Source organism: Trematomus bernacchii, unplaced genomic scaffold, assembly GCF_902827165.1.
Source record: "Trematomus bernacchii unplaced genomic scaffold, fTreBer1.1, whole genome shotgun sequence".
Classification (NCBI taxonomy): domain Eukaryota; kingdom Metazoa; phylum Chordata; class Actinopteri; order Perciformes; family Nototheniidae; genus Trematomus; species Trematomus bernacchii.
In genome coordinates, this window is record NW_022987573.1 from 1,644,091 (window position 1) to 1,661,510 (window position 17,420).

Below are 17,420 nucleotides of genomic sequence, written 5' to 3' on the forward strand. Positions count from 1 at the left end.
CACACGTTCATGTCTGTTTTCACACAGTACACACAGCAAAAGGCTATGGAAGGGCTTAACAGGATTTATCATATCGACTCGATTCATGCAATGGAAATCCAAGAATAATATTAGCAAAAATGTCAGATTCACAAATCCATACATTTTATTTTAATCGAAAGCCTTGCATAATAACTTTATTCTTCATAGGATTTATAGAAAAGCAAGTATTGCAAATGTGTGTCTTACATTGTCATACACATTAAAACCATTTGTTACATTCACATACAAAAATATTCATTTTGCAATGAAAGCAAACTGATTAAGGTACAATACAAACAAAAGACATTAAACAATTATTGATGCAAAAACACAATACAATACAATTTCTATCATATTATTTGTAACAAAATCACTGCTGCCTTTTTAAAGCGAAAGGGTTCAGTTAGGGTTATATAATGGTGTCAGTAAACAATTTATTTATGTGGTGCGTGAATAAAATGGCACGTAACAATATAAATGATTTCCTAAAAATAAGTAATATTGTAATAATAAGTGAAACGTTTATTAACGTCTGTGTAGCATTAAGGGTCAGTTATTATATATATGCAGTGAGAGTTGCCAAAGAAATGTCGTTGTACTTTGTATGATGACAATAAAGATATATTCTATTCTATTCTTTAAGAGGCATCAGTTTTACTAACTTGTGGAAAGTTCATAGGTTAAATGCCTCCGTTTACCTTTATTGAACAATCAACTGTCCACATGTCAGGGTACTCGTCACTAATCAGCAGAACTGACCTGTATCTCAATCTGTCTTATTTATTTAAATATATTGGCTTGAAAGGAAAAAAACCTTCATACACAACCATTTCAATTACATAACAGTACAGCAACACGTTGCAGGATAGTCATCTGCATTCACTGTGAACTCATTCCCGTAAACAAAGTAAATGTGTGATTTCCCTTTCCATGAGTAGGTTACCTTGGTAACAGGGATCAGCTCTATGGTTTGACGCTGCAAAAGAAGAGTTTGAATATGAGCATGTTAGACAAACAAAAGATTATAGACTTTGATCACAAGTATTGTCCAGTTCATGTTGAAAACATTTTCTTATATCCAAGTAGTAGGCTATACATAGAGTGGATGCAACATTACCTGTTGTAGAATGCGTGATGTCCTGGAGTATTTTCCTTGGTGATCATGGACAAGGCGCTGTGCAGCATTCACCACTGCAGGGTCTGGGAAGCCTACCAGTGGGTACACCTACACAGAGTCAACAGAAAAAAGTAAGTGTTAACTTCACAATACTATTGATGACATTCATTTGTTTCAAGCATGCTTAGACAACTATGTCACCTGAATGACACCTGAACCAAGGATAAGTATAAGACCCATACATTAACACATTGCATGGGCTACATAGTGGAAGGACCGTGTCTGCAGCAGCAGTTTCAGACCTCTATCAGTGTCAGACAGGAAGGGTTCAGCCACAGATATGCTGTGTGGTCACCCACACTTTGACTTACTGAGAGCCAAAAAAACATAAATACATCGTCCCAATAAAAACTAAAGAGAATATACTTGAAGCCTAAAAAGAGGCTTCAGGATTAACCAATGTTGTGTGAGATGGTAGACCATTGTATTTAATGTGGTTGAAACACATCCTGTGTTGACAGCCTGTTTGTGTAAAAATAAAAAGGTGACTTTAAATGTGTACAACTAACCAGCAGGCAAAGATGCATAATATTTTGTAAAGGAAAATGTATAATTTGCTTTGAGACTCAAGATTTTGACTAATCTAGAATATCAATCCTATTACAATTGATTTAAAGAAAACGAGCACCAACATTCCTCACGAAGAAATCTGCATGTACTATGTGTTAAAAAAAGCACACAATACTCTAATACCCATAGGTTGTGCCTGCTGAAAAAGTGAATAACAATATTTTACCAGGTATTGAGTGTCCCTGAAAAGCTCCTTGCCGGACACCTTGCTGAGATTTTCTGCCTGCAGCCCACTGGACTGTTCTACCACATAGTTCTCAGAGTTGTTGGTCCTGCAAGAATGTACATAAAAAGGAAGAAATCCAGATTAATTTTACAACTGTAAAATACAATACAACAACAAGAATATAAAATACCCATAAATGTTGTTGACCTTTACATTGTTAAGGAAGACTATTCATTTAATTAGTCATGTCAATATGTCTGACAGATATGTTACCATTTCACAGTCAGGTTAATGTAGACCAGAAGCTGTTGTTGTCCATGACATGTGTCACATTGCATCGATCCTTTCCCTTGGCAGCGGCTGCAACTGTAAACAGAAAATTGATTATTAACTATAAATGTATTTAAGAAAAATCTGAAACTTTATAAATTGCACTTCATTAGAAAGCTATGAGATATGATGGATTACACTTACTTTTCCCTCCCTCTGCCACTGCAGTGGTGGCATCGATCTTCTCCGTGGCGGAATCCAGAGCCATTGCACACCCAACAAACTTTCTGGAAGTAGCAATAAAAGAAATCATATGATCAGAGGATGAGGATTAAAGTCAGAAAGTAACCCTTTAGATGAGGTCTCTTTAAATGACTTACGTTACCAGCACCAGCACAGTCCTTGCAAGGTCTGCGCCCCATTCCGACACAAACGTGGCAGGGCTGTAAATCAAATGTTTTTATCAGTAGAAACATACTCTTAAAAATAGCTTTTCATTCCTGACACATGTGTTTTGTAATTTACCTTTGTTGACGATGTGTAGGGAACCTTCATAATCTGTTGGTCTTCCACAAAAAAGGTGGGGGCTTTAGCAGGAACGTCCCATGGTCCTGGAGGTGGTTGGGCAAAGGCATCCACTGGCTGGCCTAATTCAAATGAAACAACATATTATTATTAATAGCAGTTGCTTATAAGTAGCTTCCTGACAGCAGAAAACAGAGAGTACAACGTATCTAATGCACAAGGTAATAGTGCTGTACCTCTGTATGGCTCGTGACTCCACTCTGTAGATCTTGATTCAGTAAATGTCTCCAGCCGGTACTAAAACAAAGTAAACACACAAGAGAAGTATTTACTTATGCACTGGTCACCCAAAACAACCATTCAAAGTATTACTTCTATAGATTTCCCTGCCTTTCAAGCAGGTTTTTCAAACTCAAACTTGTGTAGAAATCTCCTCTTACCCTGTATGTATTGAATGCATCCATTCGAGTAATTACACCGTCCTTAGCTGGTCCTGAATTGTAGCAACACTTGCCGGAGGCAAACAGGACAAACGCTGCCCGGGCAGTATCTTCTGATATAGATGGGATACTGTTGGAAGGGAGGAAACGAGATACAGTATGTCATTTGGTGAAATGTTAAAGAGGAAGTGATGGTTGGAATAGTGCCTGATGTGCTCCGAATCTTACAACACATCGAAGAAAATGTTTTGCAATACCTCAAGCAGTCATGTTGAAAAAAATCAAATGACTTTTTCTTACTTCCAACTTGGTTGTGCAGGTCCAGGTTCAGGCTGAGGAACTGGGAAAGCAGGCATCGGAGGGGGCAGAAATCCACCTAGAGCAAATAATGAAAACAATGTTTGTACTGTTTAGTGTTTAGCAATCATTCCTGGTGCTTTTGTTTATACAGTGCAGTATACACTTTATCGTAACAGTTTGCCAAAACATTCAACGTTTTCATAATAGTGTTTAGTTTTGATTGACACAGTCAAAGAGGTCCTCATTATGTTATGCCCACCACAGTTACAAACAGGGGTAAACAAAGAAACACATACATTAAATTGTAGTCCAGTTACACGCCATCACTTCTGACAACTTTTAATTACCACCAGGAAAATGTCAACAAAAACGTAAAATGATGAGCTTGATGAAGAAGAAAAATAGAGCTGTAGTACTGGATTGATTTAAATGTTATGGGAGTACCAAATCAAGTGGTATGTGACTGTATGTGACAGTATTGTGAAGTGTCATTTTTCACAGAGACAGTCATTTTGTAGAATATGAGTGCTTATGAGTATTTTCAGCATACTGTACCTCCTCCTCCTGCCACTGTTCCTTCATAGCCAGGCATGCTGTCAAACATGCTGGCTGGAGGAGCGCTGGGTCCCTGGAGAGCAGCTGCGGGTGGGGCGAAGAGAGCTTCAACAAAACAAGAAGAACCAGTTTAATCATGGATGTACTTTTACAGATAAAAACAATCTTCTGAGGTTGCTCTACGTGTCGTAAACAAACGACTAGACTATTACAAATGTCTAAACCGTTAGATACTCTTATGCACATTTCTACATCTTTAAAGAAAATCCTGCTTAATACTTGACATTTCCAAGTTGTAACATGTTTTCTACGTGCCAGCTTCTTCAACACCTGAATACATTGTTTTGAGAGAGACTTACCTTGCCCCTCCATGGTAATATCCACTCAAGGAAGGTTTACAGCTACACTAAAGACTTGACCAAGGGTAAGATGCTTTAACAAACACTTTAACTTCTATATACGTCTCAAAGTATACAACTCCTACTAAAGCGACTATCGCGCTCACAGCCTCAAATAAACCTGTAGGCCTACGTAGAAGTGACGTACTTTTGGTGTGTCCGTGTGAAACGGAAGTGTGCAATTATAAATGTTGTAATGTCTTTACATACATGGCATTACAAATTGCTAAACTTGAATTACTCCTTTACTGGTCTTACCTGGTCCCCCTTCTGCTGCTGGCATATAACCGGGGTTAGCCATTCCGTAGGTTCGGTTCCCTTCGCTGTCAAGTAACGGGGAAACGAAAGTAAAGCAAGTGATGTGAAAAACAATGTGGGCTAAATTCAGTTTCAAGTTCAGTAAAAAAAAATCATCAGATACTCACCCAACAATAGGCTGATACTCCATCTAAAGTGCTAGAAACCAACCAAAAAAGAACTCCTTCATTCGGGATCTAATCCCACATTAGGTGAATGGTGAATATATATAGCCTATCACCAATCATGTGACAAAAAGCAAATCATTCACCTCGTATCAAACCACACCTCCGGGTCATCAGATCTATCAGTCAGTCTTCTTCTGATTGTTAAAAAGTACTTCACTTTTTTCGATGTGTTGGTTGAGTGCTGTAGTTAATAATTATTTCGAGATAACGCACTCAGTTTAAACAAGTAGACTGTAAAAGCTTTCACCAACAAAAACAAACTGTCCAGGAAGTGCGCACAAAGTTTCATAGTAAATATTTGTGAAGGTGGGCGTACAGAAAGCGTTAATAAAAACCCCAAAACAATTACAACAACACACGTATTTAGTTTCATGCACTTGCACTCAATCGTTTTTGAGTAAAAGTAAATGTAAATGTGAATGTATGTATAGGTGTACATTCAAGTGGACTAAAACAGGAACTAAAAGTAAGTGTAGTTCTGCTGAAATACAGTACCCATAAGCCTTTGCGGCACTCGCGGAAGTTCTTTTCTTCCCTTCCGCCGTCGCCGAAGTCCCTTTTGGATTTTCATCGGCGGGTGAGTCGATTCAATCTATGTTCATCAGCGCGATTTAAGGCGTTATTTGACCATCCTGATACATGTTATCAATAATAGACGTCCACTCTACACATGTTTGTTAAAATTGACCATTTTCTAATATTATTCCGTGATTAATGTGTTGTTCTTGAGCGAGGTGTTTCGGCTGGCTGGGTGCTAACGCTCTCCGTGAAATGGGGTTGTCTTACTCAGTAATAATTCCGCTGTACGAAGTGGCTTACAGTTCATTCTTAAATAACAACCACCCGTTGCCAACATAAGACGACCATCAAATGTACACTTTGGTTCAGGTTATACCGCTGAAGCAGAATGCACAGAGCAGAGTAGCATGGCTAGCAAGCTAACTAAACATTGACTGCACCGTTAAAGCTAGTTTGCTAGCCGACTTTGGTCAACACGTTTACCCTGAGGCTCGCAAAGCAGAAACGTTGATGTTGACTTGGAACAGACATATTACACACAGCAAACATTTTTACACGTGCTAGTATCGAAATCACATGTGTAACTTAGTATTTATATAACAATAAACTTAGCTGCATTCCGCTAAAAGGAAGTCCTGGTGTTGTGCATGCTGGTTCAATGCTTTAGCTTCCCAGGGCACTTGATGCCAATGAGCATTCGTTAGTTGTTAATGTGACGAGTCTGTTCTGTAAAAGATCTATCTATGTTATTACCAAGCCGTATGATTGTTTGTCATTGAGATCTACTGTTGTCTAAATTGGGCAGTGATTTAGGAGCAACTTCAAACTAGCCTAGAAAACCCTTGTAGCATGCAGGTTTAATGCTACAACACTGGAATATACATGCTTACTTGGTTGTTAACTTGTTTTTTCCCCATCCTTAGTCACCATGGCAGCCCTCAGGCCCCTCAAAAACCCCAAAATCGTCAAGAAGAGGACTAAGAAGTTCATTCGCCACCAGTCTGACAGATATGTGAAGATTGCGGTAAGGCTTTCAAGGAAATACTTCACATGTTAAGCTTTGTCTTAAACCTGTCCCTTCAAGTGATTCATTATTGGTATATCTTTTTCTTAACTCCAATAGAAAAACTGGCGTAAGCCCAGGGGTATTGACAACAGGGTCCGCAGGCGGTTCAAGGGTCAGATGCTGATGCCCAACATCGGTTATGGTAGCAACAAGAAGACCAAGTTCATGCTGCCAACCGGCTTCAAGAAGTTCCTGGTGCACAATATCAAGGAGCTGGAGGTCCTTATGATGAGCAACAGGTAAGCTGTAACTGTTTACTAGGAGTACATTTTCCTTGCATGTCCAAGTTACTGATATCAGGCATGCACAAGAGTTGTTCTGTTTGCTAGGATTTGAAATACATGCTGAACCTTCAGTTTATCAGGTGAAGGAAATTATAATTGCAAAAGCTTGACTAAAGCTTACAAAGAAAAACACTTAATACTGTACATACGACAAGCTTTACATTTATTAGCCTTTTGACTATTAAGTTGTTTATTCACCAATGCTGGAATTCTCAGCCTATAAGAAAAGACATGTCTATATACCTCAAGGGCAGAGTATGTGAACTGAACCTTCAATGGCATTTGAATAACTGATCTAACAGTTTTAGGTAGAAGATATAGCTCTACTCGGCCTATCCCTTTAGTAGAAAGGCTTATAGATTAATTTGCATTTGGCACAATCTAATCTGTTTTAGGAATTTAGGAAATGTGTTTTCATGAATTTCTCATTCATAGCCCTTCAGGCTATCTGTTGGTTGTAATTGCAACAAAAACAAGCTGGTTTTAATCGCGCCATTGAGTTTTTTTTTTAAGGGATGGAAGCTAGCTAAACAATAATAACAGATGCTGAGGCGAGCAGATGGCAGTGACTACATTTTATATGTTAAGATGACTGAAGTAGTTACAGCTCAAAGCATTCATCTTAGTTATAGTTAAGAAAGCGTGAGATTCTCGTGCTTATCATTGATTTTTGTTTTTAGTGATACGGCTTCCTTAATCTCAAAAGAGTTTGGTCTGACCTACCAAAGATCAACTCGCCAATTTCAATCACAGAGAGGGTGAATTGTATTTAACTTTCTGACTGTAATCTGAAGGAATCAGCTGTAGATTTGTCAGGATAAAATATGCCAGAGTAATTCTGAGGGCAGGGAAATAACGTTTAAATCAAAAGGTGTAGAACTCTCTAAGCTGTTCTAATAAATCTGAATCACGTTGATTTTATGTGGGGATATTGTGTTTACCCAAGACCATCTTCACATTTGATTCAAAATGATCCATGCTGTATGAAGTTCAGAGAACATTTTTAGTATAACATTTAAAATTGTAATCTTGAGACTGACTTTTTTTTAAGTCAATAACACTATGGGTAGATATTTTCCGTCTTTTAAAGTCTTTCTTTCTGTAGTTAGTCATATTTAGTGGCGCTTTTTAAGGATGAATTCAGTGACCCCGTGTCAGTGTTTAAACATTGCCCACAAAGCGAAATGATACATTGGGCCAAAGCTGCTCTAACGTTTAAACACATTTTACAATGTCAATTTATGTTTACAGGAGTTCAGAATCCATTTTCATTGTGTTATCTGAATAGAAGAGTTTCTTTATTTTATGTACTGATGTTGATTTCTGTATTTACTACAGTCTGAATCCTAAAGCCCTTCTCTCCCTCTGCAGGACTCACTGTGCTGAGATCGCCCACAACGTCTCATCCAAGAACAGGAAGACGATCGTGGAGAGAGCCGCCCAGCTGGCCATCAAGATCACCAACCCCAACGCCAGGCTCAGGAGCGAGGAGAACGAATAAACTGGTTGTTCACAATAAATGTTAAAAAATCAAAAATGACGTGGGATCCTCTTTTACAACTGAATTGCTTGTTAGCAGTATTGATGCACATGTTTGGAAAGTCCAGTGTGTGTGTGAGCCGCATTTAAAAGTTGAAATAATGTTATCAAGGAGAAAAAATAAGAGTTTTAAAATTGGTTGTGTGGGTTAGGAGAGAAAAACATCTTCAATCAATATAAATTGAAGTGACCAGGAAGTTGAACATAATTTTTTCATCCTGGGGTACTAGTTATGTTATATGGGGCACAGGCATCAACATTTTAAGGATCTGCTCCTGCATGCATGAGTTGGTGTCTACACCGATGGCCACAGAGCTGGTTGGATTCCCCCTTGGGTACATGGGGTTATTCCTCTTTTCCCTCCAGATCACTGGATGCTGGGACAGGACCAAAGGAGCTAAACTGCCGCAAGGAAAGTGTTCATGCTTCAACAAATGTAGGCTTTAGCTGTCAAAGAACATCTGGACTCTAATTACCGGGGTTTTGGTAGTTTTGTTTTTTACCCCAGTTTTACAAGAATAACTGCTGTTTATTGGACAATAGCCTTGCATTGAAAATCCCAGATTACATGTTTATTATCTAAATATAGCTTGGTGTTAATCATAGTGCATGCAGCAGTGGCCTTTCAAAGTAAGGATAGTAAAAAAAATTAGAACTAGACTAAAGCTAAGTTTCAAAAATCAAACTTTCTTTATATCAATGTAGACTAGGTTAGACAGTGCTGACATCTCCATTTTAACTTGAATTGAATCTCCTTGGCATTGAGGGGTTGGTATTTAAAAGAAATCCCATAATGATAAAATACTCTGTATCCTGTAATTGACACAGAAGCTACTTCTCACAGGTTTTAGACTAATAACAAGGAGTCAGGGGGCTGGTATAATGTCAGTACATCCAATACACCGTTGTCAGAAGTCATTGCCTTAAAATGGCCAGCTCGGATTGTGTTTTGTTTGATGTTCAGAGCCGGCACCCTGCAGAGAAAGTTTCCATTGCACTCCGGCAGGCAAGCTGTGCCCCACAGCCCTGAGCCCTCTGCCATCTGCTCCTGTTCAACTGACACTGCCAGAGATGCAGAAACATAACATTTATTAAGCCAGCCAGCTCGTTGCTGTTTGAAACTAAAGGAAGTGAGTTACCAATGCTGGTTGAAGGGGAAAAAACAGGCACTGTTGGATCTGAATATTTCCTCTTTAAAAAAAAAACATCCACCTGTTTCTATATCAGCTTTGAGCGAGCACCTAAGAAGACTGGAAGCTCTCCAGAGAGGGAGGAGAACACGAGAACAGCAGGACAGAAGGAGACTGTGATGTCTAAAAGATGCTGAGTGTGAGGAGGAGGATATGATCCACTGTTTCCTTGTCACTGGACAGAAGATGAGCATGTCAGCACGGGTCGCGTTTGGAAAAGGGCGCCTCACTCCCAAGCAGCTCTCCTTCGCTTTCCCTCAGTCAGATTCCCTGAGGAAAGGCAGCCGGTGTGCAGGAGGAAAGAGGAGGATGTTCTCATTTTCTATAAGATGTCGACTGGGCATCATCAGAGGCAGAACCAAAGGTAAAGCCGACAGCAAGGATGTGGCATCTTTTAGGGAATGGTAAAGTTTTCATCTGTTATCTTTGATATTTAAAACAACATGTGAGGGTTGAAAGTTTGTAATTTGCTAATTCATGCAGTTTAAGAAAAGAACAGTTTTGTTGCCTGCACAAAACATTTTTGAGTATATATTTGAATAATTCCTCCAACATATATTACCTGAATTACTTTAAAAAAAAAAAAAAAACTATGTGTGCAGCAGGCCTGTTAAAGTCACTGAAGTCTGGGCTTTTGACAGACCTTTAAGAAGAACACTGAAGCACGAGCATGTGTGACACATCCTCATCCTCTGGCCCTTCATGTCACACAATGATCTGTGCTGGCTGACAAGTGAATTAGTCATTTTGCTTTTTAGCCTTTCACTTGCAACTGGATGAGTTCACCATAAGAGGGCAGTGTGTGCAGTTTAAGAAGCAGGTTAAGATTCAGGCCCTGCAGCTCAGATTACACACTTTGTCTATGCATAATGAAGGCTATTTTCAGAATGGTTATTGTCACAATAATAAACATGCACTGAATAGAGACACTATAGTTGTACAATCACAGCTTTCTGAGTCTTTAATATTTAGCAGCTTTTTCAGTCTTCTTAAATTCTGTTTTCCTTATTTCTTTTTTGCTTAGTATTCTCAACCTACTTTTATATGCCGAGGTACCAGCAAACAATCTGCTTCCTTAATCCAATCATTACATTATCACTTACTCATTAATTAGGTTGAAATCTGCTCTAGAGGAAGTGCGAAAGAGTAAATTTTTTATTATAACCCAACATTTGCCACCCTGTTCCCAGGGGTTTTTATCAGTCCAACACACTGCTACTTCTCCCCACTCTCTTTATTTTGTTCAAAATTAATTAGTCTCGCTCTGAAAGACTGCGCTCGCTCACATTGTAAATGGCGTATTAAGGACAAAAGTCTCTGAGGAAATTATCAACACCAAAAGAGTATTGTGTCCACTGTAACAGCTGAGTAATTAGGCTCCCTGCTACAGCACGTAGAAGTATGGAAATGTTTGTTTGTAATCACTTTCACAGATCTGTAAAATAAGCAGTTATAGAATATAGGGTATAATTTCACATTGTGAAATCCTTAATTGTGTGTACTAGTGGTGTGCTGTATGTATCAGTGATGACAGGAATTTGTCCGCAGTGACCAAAGCAAATTAGGCAGACGAGACTCTGAGGGGCTGCCAGTGAAGAAGGCGTATGTTGTTGTTTTTGGTGGTTGCAGTGGGGGTCAGGAAGTGGCAGACGTCGAGGCGTGTAGCATGACACATGGTCAGACAGGTGTGGGGACGGATCATTCACCAGACCTGTAAGTCCCTCTGTAATCGAGTGGAGGCACCTCAGTGGCCCCGGACCCTCCTGAGAGAGAAACAGGAGATGCTAGGCTTTAGAGGAAATGCATTTAATTTTAACACATCAGCCAGATTCTAAATGTGTCTTTATTGCTTTAACTTTCACTTGATCACAGTATGACAAGTCAAATCTGTCATTAGTCTCATGTGCGACAACTGCACATAACATTTCAACTGCTGGACATCTCAAACAGGCAGCTGTTCTGCACAGGAATTTTGCAAATGCATTTTTCCATTATGTACTTGTGTGTGTGATTGTTTAAGAGAGAGAGAGATACTATTACTGTGAAGATACAAGCTCTGTAAAAATGGATGCAGTCATTCTATGTGAGAAAAAACGTGACAGAGCAGGGCTCAGTCTGACAATGAATGTGCAGGTGGTGTTAATTGTGCAGAGAGTTGAGTGTGTGTCGCTGTGTCGTGCCTAATCTCAGTGTGTGTAGATGTGTGTGGGTGGGTTTGAGGATGTGCATATGAGGGGTGTTTGACTTGGTGGGAAATGGATAAAGAGTGTGTGTGTGTCTGCTGGGGGAGGGAGTGACGATCGTGTGTGCCTGCCTCACTGAACCCCTCTGGCAGGGAGAGAGAGAGAGGGAGAGAGAGCAAACACACTCATGCTCTGGCTCTGTAGAGAGAGGAGGGTTATGTGTGAGCTCTTCTGAGTGTATGAACAGGGGATGATAAACCCTCTGGAAAAGGACGGCTGATTAGTGAGAATAGCTCCAAAATGGGACCACGGCAAGATGGGAAGAAAAGGACATGAACCATTGCTCTCCATGCTGTGGATCTTTAAAGAAGAACAGCGCTTGGTAGATTTATATTTTTGAGCAGTTTAAATAGAAAGGGGAACTAGAGACCGTCTCAGGATAAGAATTTGCCCTCTGGAGCTCAATTCCTCACTGGGTTTGACAAACGGGGACAAAGGTTAAGGAAATGTTAGCAAAGGAATGAAGAAACGAAGATGGTGCTTTTGTTTCATTTGAGCGGCTAAGATTATTTTAACCTCAGGTGGAACCTCAGCTCTCTGCCCACTACTAAAGATCAGCAAGGTTACTTCCCAAGGGGGCTGCTCTGACAAAACTACAGCCATGCTGTGTGGTCTGAGGAGAGACTCCAAGAACAACAGCATTGGTAAGAGCACCACACTTTCCTCTTCAAGTCAAGGGGGTCAGCGTGTGTGTTGTAGTAGAGGATTTGTGTCAGCTGGATCACCTGTGAAGAGCGGCTTATGTCTTAAATGTCTATTGAATCGGAGGGACAGTAACTGAGAAGTGTCAACGGTAATGTCTCTTTTAATCTGTAATCTATATGGCCTGAACACAAGTCCAGTTGAATCTAGAATCATTGCAATGCATGTATCTTGCTTGTCATTGGTTAAGAGAGATTGAAATGTCAGTAGACTTGAGCACCAGCTCTGAATGCCTTCCTGCTGCCATGTGCAATTGGGGCAGATATAGAAATGTAAACTGGGTCTGGCAGGGCCCCGTTTATAAATAAAGTTTTACGACTGAAAATAGCATTATGATTTCATTGTCATTGTGAGTGCCACCCCCATATTTAACCTACATTCTGATTGGTTAGAAGAGGGATGGCATACAGTGGCCTGAATTAAACCAGGGGTTAATTAACTCTCCACATATTCATGCAGTGGCACAGAATTGTATTTTAGTCAGTGTGGCGCTCCAAGGTCCTTCTGGCAAACCTCATCCTTGAGCCCTCAACTAACCTCCTCTTCAAAGACAACAAAGCAGATATCGGTTTTTTAACAGTTGTTTGTTGGGGCTGTTTATTAATCAGCTCCATCCTGATTTTAATTCTGCCCGTTAGGATAGATAGTTATTTTAAGCTGGAGGAGGATGCTGGGGGATGGCTTGATGGTACAGTAGCGCTCAGTCACGTGCCGAGCGTTGGGTCTGCGTTACCCAGAGCTAATGTTGCCTTTTGACTGCAATGACAGCTGCTGGACTGTCAGGGCCCTCTGGAGCCCGCATGGTTTCAAGGCTTGTGCCCGGCCTAATGTGTTTATTATGTGTCATTCACTCACTTTGTTTGTGCCTCACAGCTACTGGACAGGATATTTGTGCAAGGATGTGTGTTAATTAGTGTGAAATACCATACTATGCATATGTATGTTCTATACTTTGCCATTACATATATGCCAAGTCCAGTAAGGATATTTCTGTCGTTAAGGGTCTGACTCATACAGCTGTGCGTATTAGGAGGCAGGGTTTTCTTCTTGACTCCTCAGATCCAGGGCCTGCCCAAAGGTTTCAGGTCAGTAAAGGTCTGACAAAGGATCCATGCCTCCCAGCTGTCTGATGCCTCATCTTCACTTAGGCAGATGTGGAAAGTTTATTGACTTGGACAGAGAGAACGCAGTTTGTTTGATGTCCTCCGAGCATTTGCTTTCCCCTGCTCAGTCTTTACAAATCAGCAAGACTGAAGACTGAACTGGGGAAATAGAGGATGTCATTTTTCATATCAAATTGATTTACTGTCAGGCCTAGGATGATACCTCTTAAAATGATGGACAAGACAAAATGTTGACATTAAGAGCACATGGAAGTAGATCACATAGTAGATCACATAGTAGATTTAGTTGACTGTTTATGGATTTAAGACTTAATTAAGAAAAAATACCAAATGTTATATCACTATATAAAGTGGGAGAAGACTGAAGTTTATATATTATCACTCTATATTATATATTTGTCTTCCTAATATTTGGTAGATAAGCAAGATTTAAATTGAAGGGGATGCCAACAGGAAGTACTAGGCCATCCTGTAACTACAGTGTAGTAGACCTGTTGACATGGAGTTAGCTCTAGGCTACAACCTGAACACCATTTGTTTTTAGCCTACAGTTTTCATTTTGGAACTGTATCACTATTTCAATGATGCCGAATTAGCTATTAGCGTTTCCTGTTTGCAATCTACAGACAACTATCCCTGGATTACTGTAAAAGTGAGGAAAACCTAAAAAAAGGGATGATTCTCAGGCAAGTTCTGTAGTTACAAGGAGCGTCTTTTATCATGCAATCTAGAGCGAATTCTTCGATCTTTATCCCGTTTCAAATCGAGTAAATTATATATTTTGGAAGTTACATTGTGTATCAAAATGTGTGTATCAATTCTGTGTGTTCAGATTTGTTTAAAACTCAGAGATAGAGTACTATTTTGAACACGAAATGCGGTAATCGGGTGTGTAAGAATGTACCTCCATAAACACCAGCATGCACCTGTCTGCCACATCACGCTGTAACGTTATCTGTCCACAACACCGTACAAATGTAAAGTTGATACAGTTTCTTAATATCAGTGTTAGAAGAACAGGGTTTTTTAAACAAGTCTCTGGGCATTATCAAAGCAGTCACGAGACCTTATCTTGTGGGGACTTACATTTGGTGGTTGCAGCTCGAGGTACTAACATGGCCCCTCCATTCTTAAAAAGAGGCCCTTGCACATCTCTTCTTTAAACTAGTAATAAGATGTTCAATCACTGTGCCGGACTGCTCAAAAGGTAATCCTCACAGTGGACGGGATTAGAGAAGTGCAAAGTCCGTTTCCCCATCACTGTGACTGCTGACATGCTTGTATGACTGCTTTCAGGTTCAGATGGCCGTGCAGGCGCTCTGCTAATCTGAGCCCGGCCCTGTGCTCTGTCAGCACTGTGGGTAAAAAAAAAGAAGGAATAAAAAATCAGTTTCCCTGCAGAGCAGATTGAACATTTCCCAGCTGCTGTAAATGACATGAAAAGTATGATTTTCTCTCTATGCCCGAACAGTCCATTAACCGCATGCTGTTCCTTCAGGAAAATTCCCATGCTTTAGGAGCAGCATACATCAAGCTCACCGCAAATGTATTCTTGTTAAATTAATGGTTTTCAAGGGTCTCTGCTGCAGACTGAGAGGAGCTATTTGAACCTTTTACATGATTGTGGAAACAAAGTAGGATGAGCTGTCTTTTTTGTTTCACTTCAGTTTCATGCCTGGTGTATGGATGTGGCCGTCCCCCTCACCCCCCAGAGCCCTCACGTTTCCCAGGGTGAAACTGGGAAACAAATCATTAAATGTGTGCAGCAGCTGTCCTGATGTGCATTGGATGGTTATGTTCATTTAGCCTTCTGCTGCAGAGTTCCCCTACATGTCACCACACTGCTTCATAACCTAACAGCACCTCCTCCCTGCTGTCTCCTCAGATGAAGGGCCATACTCAAAGGGGAGCAAGGACTCTGCGGCACCTGACCAATCAGGTTCGTCCTACAGGCGCAGCTTCTCGGGTACAATACAGTAAAACCTGACATTTGATTGCTATCTGTTATCTAATTCATGACAGTGCGACCTGGAAAAAGTTGTGCTGAGATGTTCATCTAGGTGCACCTACAGCCATGTGCCTACTGGGTTTTGCTTGATGTTGCACTGTTTTGAATGCTTAGATAAGGTGGAAAAACCGCTTGTGTGGCATACCTGTCATTTGTACTAAACCACACTGGGTACACTTCACGTAGAACGATTTAACAGCACAGCAGAACGCACACCAGAAGACAGAATGAGTCCTCTGATGACACTATAAAGCCGCGTATCCATCAGAGTCAAGAAAATCACTTTCATTCACTTAAGAATACAATTGGATTTCATTTTATGACCTGATGAGTCTGCTGTAATTTTCAATGAGTGCCTCTTTTATAATAATGCATTTAATTTCACTCCATTGTCAGTGCAAGAGAAGTGTGTGCCTTTAATAAAACTGACTTTGTCCTCCTTTTCCTTCTGAACCTGTCACAAAGATTCAATATAACAAGAAAAGGACAGGAGAGTGAGAAAAAAAAGTATGTGGTCATGTGTCAGAGGGCATTTCTGTGAAAGATTCAGGAGAGAAAGATAAAAGTATTTTGTTGCCTCTCAGACAGGGTGATTCTGTCAAGCAGACACTAATGCTGACTGTGGATCTGTGCCTGTGTCTGTATCTGTCAGCAGAGGAGTGCCGAGGAGTGACCACAGTGGACCTGATGAAAAGGGAAGGCAGCAGCCTTGGCCTCACCATCTCCGGAGGCTCAGATAAAGACGGCAAGCCCAGAGTGTCAAACCTACGGCCAGGTGGGCTAGCTGCCAGGTGAGATCACTGCTCTGAGATGAGGCTAAAACCTGGCAACCACACCAAGCTTCCCACATGTTATTCTGCTCCCACAAATATGCTAAGAAGTACCAGCTCACCTTATTGGCACAAATGTAGTTGGTGTTTGTTAGATCAACTTGATTCAGTCCCATTATACCTAAAAGAACCCCAAGAAACCATAAAACATTTGTCTATAACAGGGCTATTCAATAAGTTTGTAATCAGGGCTAGTGGATGAAATTGATCCAAAATGAGGGCAAGGAAAAATATGGCTTGAAATATGAGTAATATATAAAAAGTGAAGTAAACAACATAGGAGTGCATATATTGTATTTAGTAAAACATGCTGCATTATATTGAAACAAGACACAGGCTTTTCTTCATTTAAAGGGGACCTATCATGCAAAATGCACTTTTGTACGTCTTTTATACATGAATATGTGTCCCCGGTGTTCCAGGGAACTCACCAAGTGTCAGAAAACACAACCCTCTCTATTTTCCTCCATACCCAAATCTCTAAAAAAGGGGCTGCAACGGATCTGATAAAAACTGATCCAGATTTGAACACTGTCCTGACGTCAGGACAGTGGCGCTACGGCTATTGGGCCAACTCCACCAACCAGGAGGAGACAGCCACGGCCATTGCCGTTCGAAAGCGCTGGAGACGCTGTAGTACATATGCCAGGCCTGTAGATGGTGCTGTTCTCACTGAATCTGCCCTTGCTAAAACAGGGATAAAAAATGTCAAATTGAGCAAAATGAGGCATGGCTAAAATGCATGATCTGTTTGGTATTTTGAAAAAAAAAAAAGTATAAATATGCCTTATATAGGTATGGTCCTACACTATATTATTCAAATATAGCATGATAGGTCCACTTTAAATGGCATCGGTACATGTGACGCAGTAACTCATTTAAAGTAACACCTAAAGGAACCCAAGAAACCATATCACATTGACCATAAGATTACATTTAGATTTCATTTGGATGTCAGTTCACACATCATTTACTGTATGGTGTTAATTAATCAGCAGAAACATTTGG

At 40.3% G+C, this 17,420-nt stretch overlaps 3 protein-coding genes across 6 annotated transcripts in view; 2 read left to right on the forward strand and 1 right to left on the reverse strand.

The window, feature by feature from the left end:
• Nucleotides 1–122: 122 nt before the first annotated feature.
• Nucleotides 123–5,177, reverse strand: ssuh2rs1 (ssu-2 homolog, related sequence 1). 3 transcript variants are annotated; one of them, XM_034126698.1, is made up of 14 exons: nucleotides 4,991–5,177; nucleotides 4,848–4,878; nucleotides 4,681–4,745; nucleotides 4,025–4,129; nucleotides 3,470–3,545; nucleotides 3,170–3,299; nucleotides 2,966–3,026; nucleotides 2,730–2,851; nucleotides 2,585–2,647; nucleotides 2,409–2,491; nucleotides 2,208–2,300; nucleotides 1,935–2,040; nucleotides 1,139–1,246; nucleotides 123–997 (listed from the first exon to the last, which is right to left on the reverse strand). In XM_034126698.1, exons 2-14 carry the CDS (start codon nucleotides 4,868–4,870, stop codon nucleotides 857–859), a joined length of 1,176 nt encoding a protein of 391 aa, XP_033982589.1. In that variant the 5' UTR covers nucleotides 4,871–4,878; nucleotides 4,991–5,177; the 3' UTR covers nucleotides 123–856. The 3 variants fall into 3 exon arrangements, with proteins under 3 accessions (XP_033982589.1, XP_033982588.1, XP_033982590.1); XM_034126697.1 differs by having other exon boundaries at nucleotides 4,848–5,177; XM_034126699.1 differs by lacking the exons at nucleotides 4,681–4,745; nucleotides 4,848–4,878; nucleotides 4,991–5,177 and adding an exon at nucleotides 4,384–4,606.
• Nucleotides 5,178–5,389: 212 nt separating this feature from the next.
• On the forward strand, nucleotides 5,390–8,313 carry rpl32 (ribosomal protein L32). Its single transcript, XM_034126700.1, has 4 exons — nucleotides 5,390–5,484; nucleotides 6,350–6,450; nucleotides 6,550–6,731; nucleotides 8,148–8,313. The coding sequence occupies exons 2-4, from the start codon at nucleotides 6,355–6,357 to the stop codon at nucleotides 8,275–8,277; spliced, it is 408 nt and encodes a 135-aa protein (XP_033982591.1). The 5' UTR covers nucleotides 5,390–5,484; nucleotides 6,350–6,354; the 3' UTR covers nucleotides 8,278–8,313.
• Nucleotides 8,314–9,691: 1,378 nt separating this feature from the next.
• Nucleotides 9,692–17,420, forward strand: part of LOC117479363 (glutamate receptor-interacting protein 2-like) — a 32,652-nt gene continuing 24,923 nt past the window's right edge. Inside the window, exons 1-3 of one of the 2 annotated variants that reach the window (XM_034126291.1) lie at nucleotides 9,692–9,869; nucleotides 15,460–15,540; nucleotides 16,238–16,373. In XM_034126291.1, coding sequence (XP_033982182.1) covers nucleotides 9,692–9,869; nucleotides 15,460–15,540; nucleotides 16,238–16,373 — 395 coding nt within the window. Of the gene's footprint in view, nucleotides 9,870–12,321; nucleotides 12,393–15,459; nucleotides 15,541–16,237; nucleotides 16,374–17,420 lie in introns of those variants that run through there. The other variant, XM_034126293.1, reaches the window with a different exon arrangement.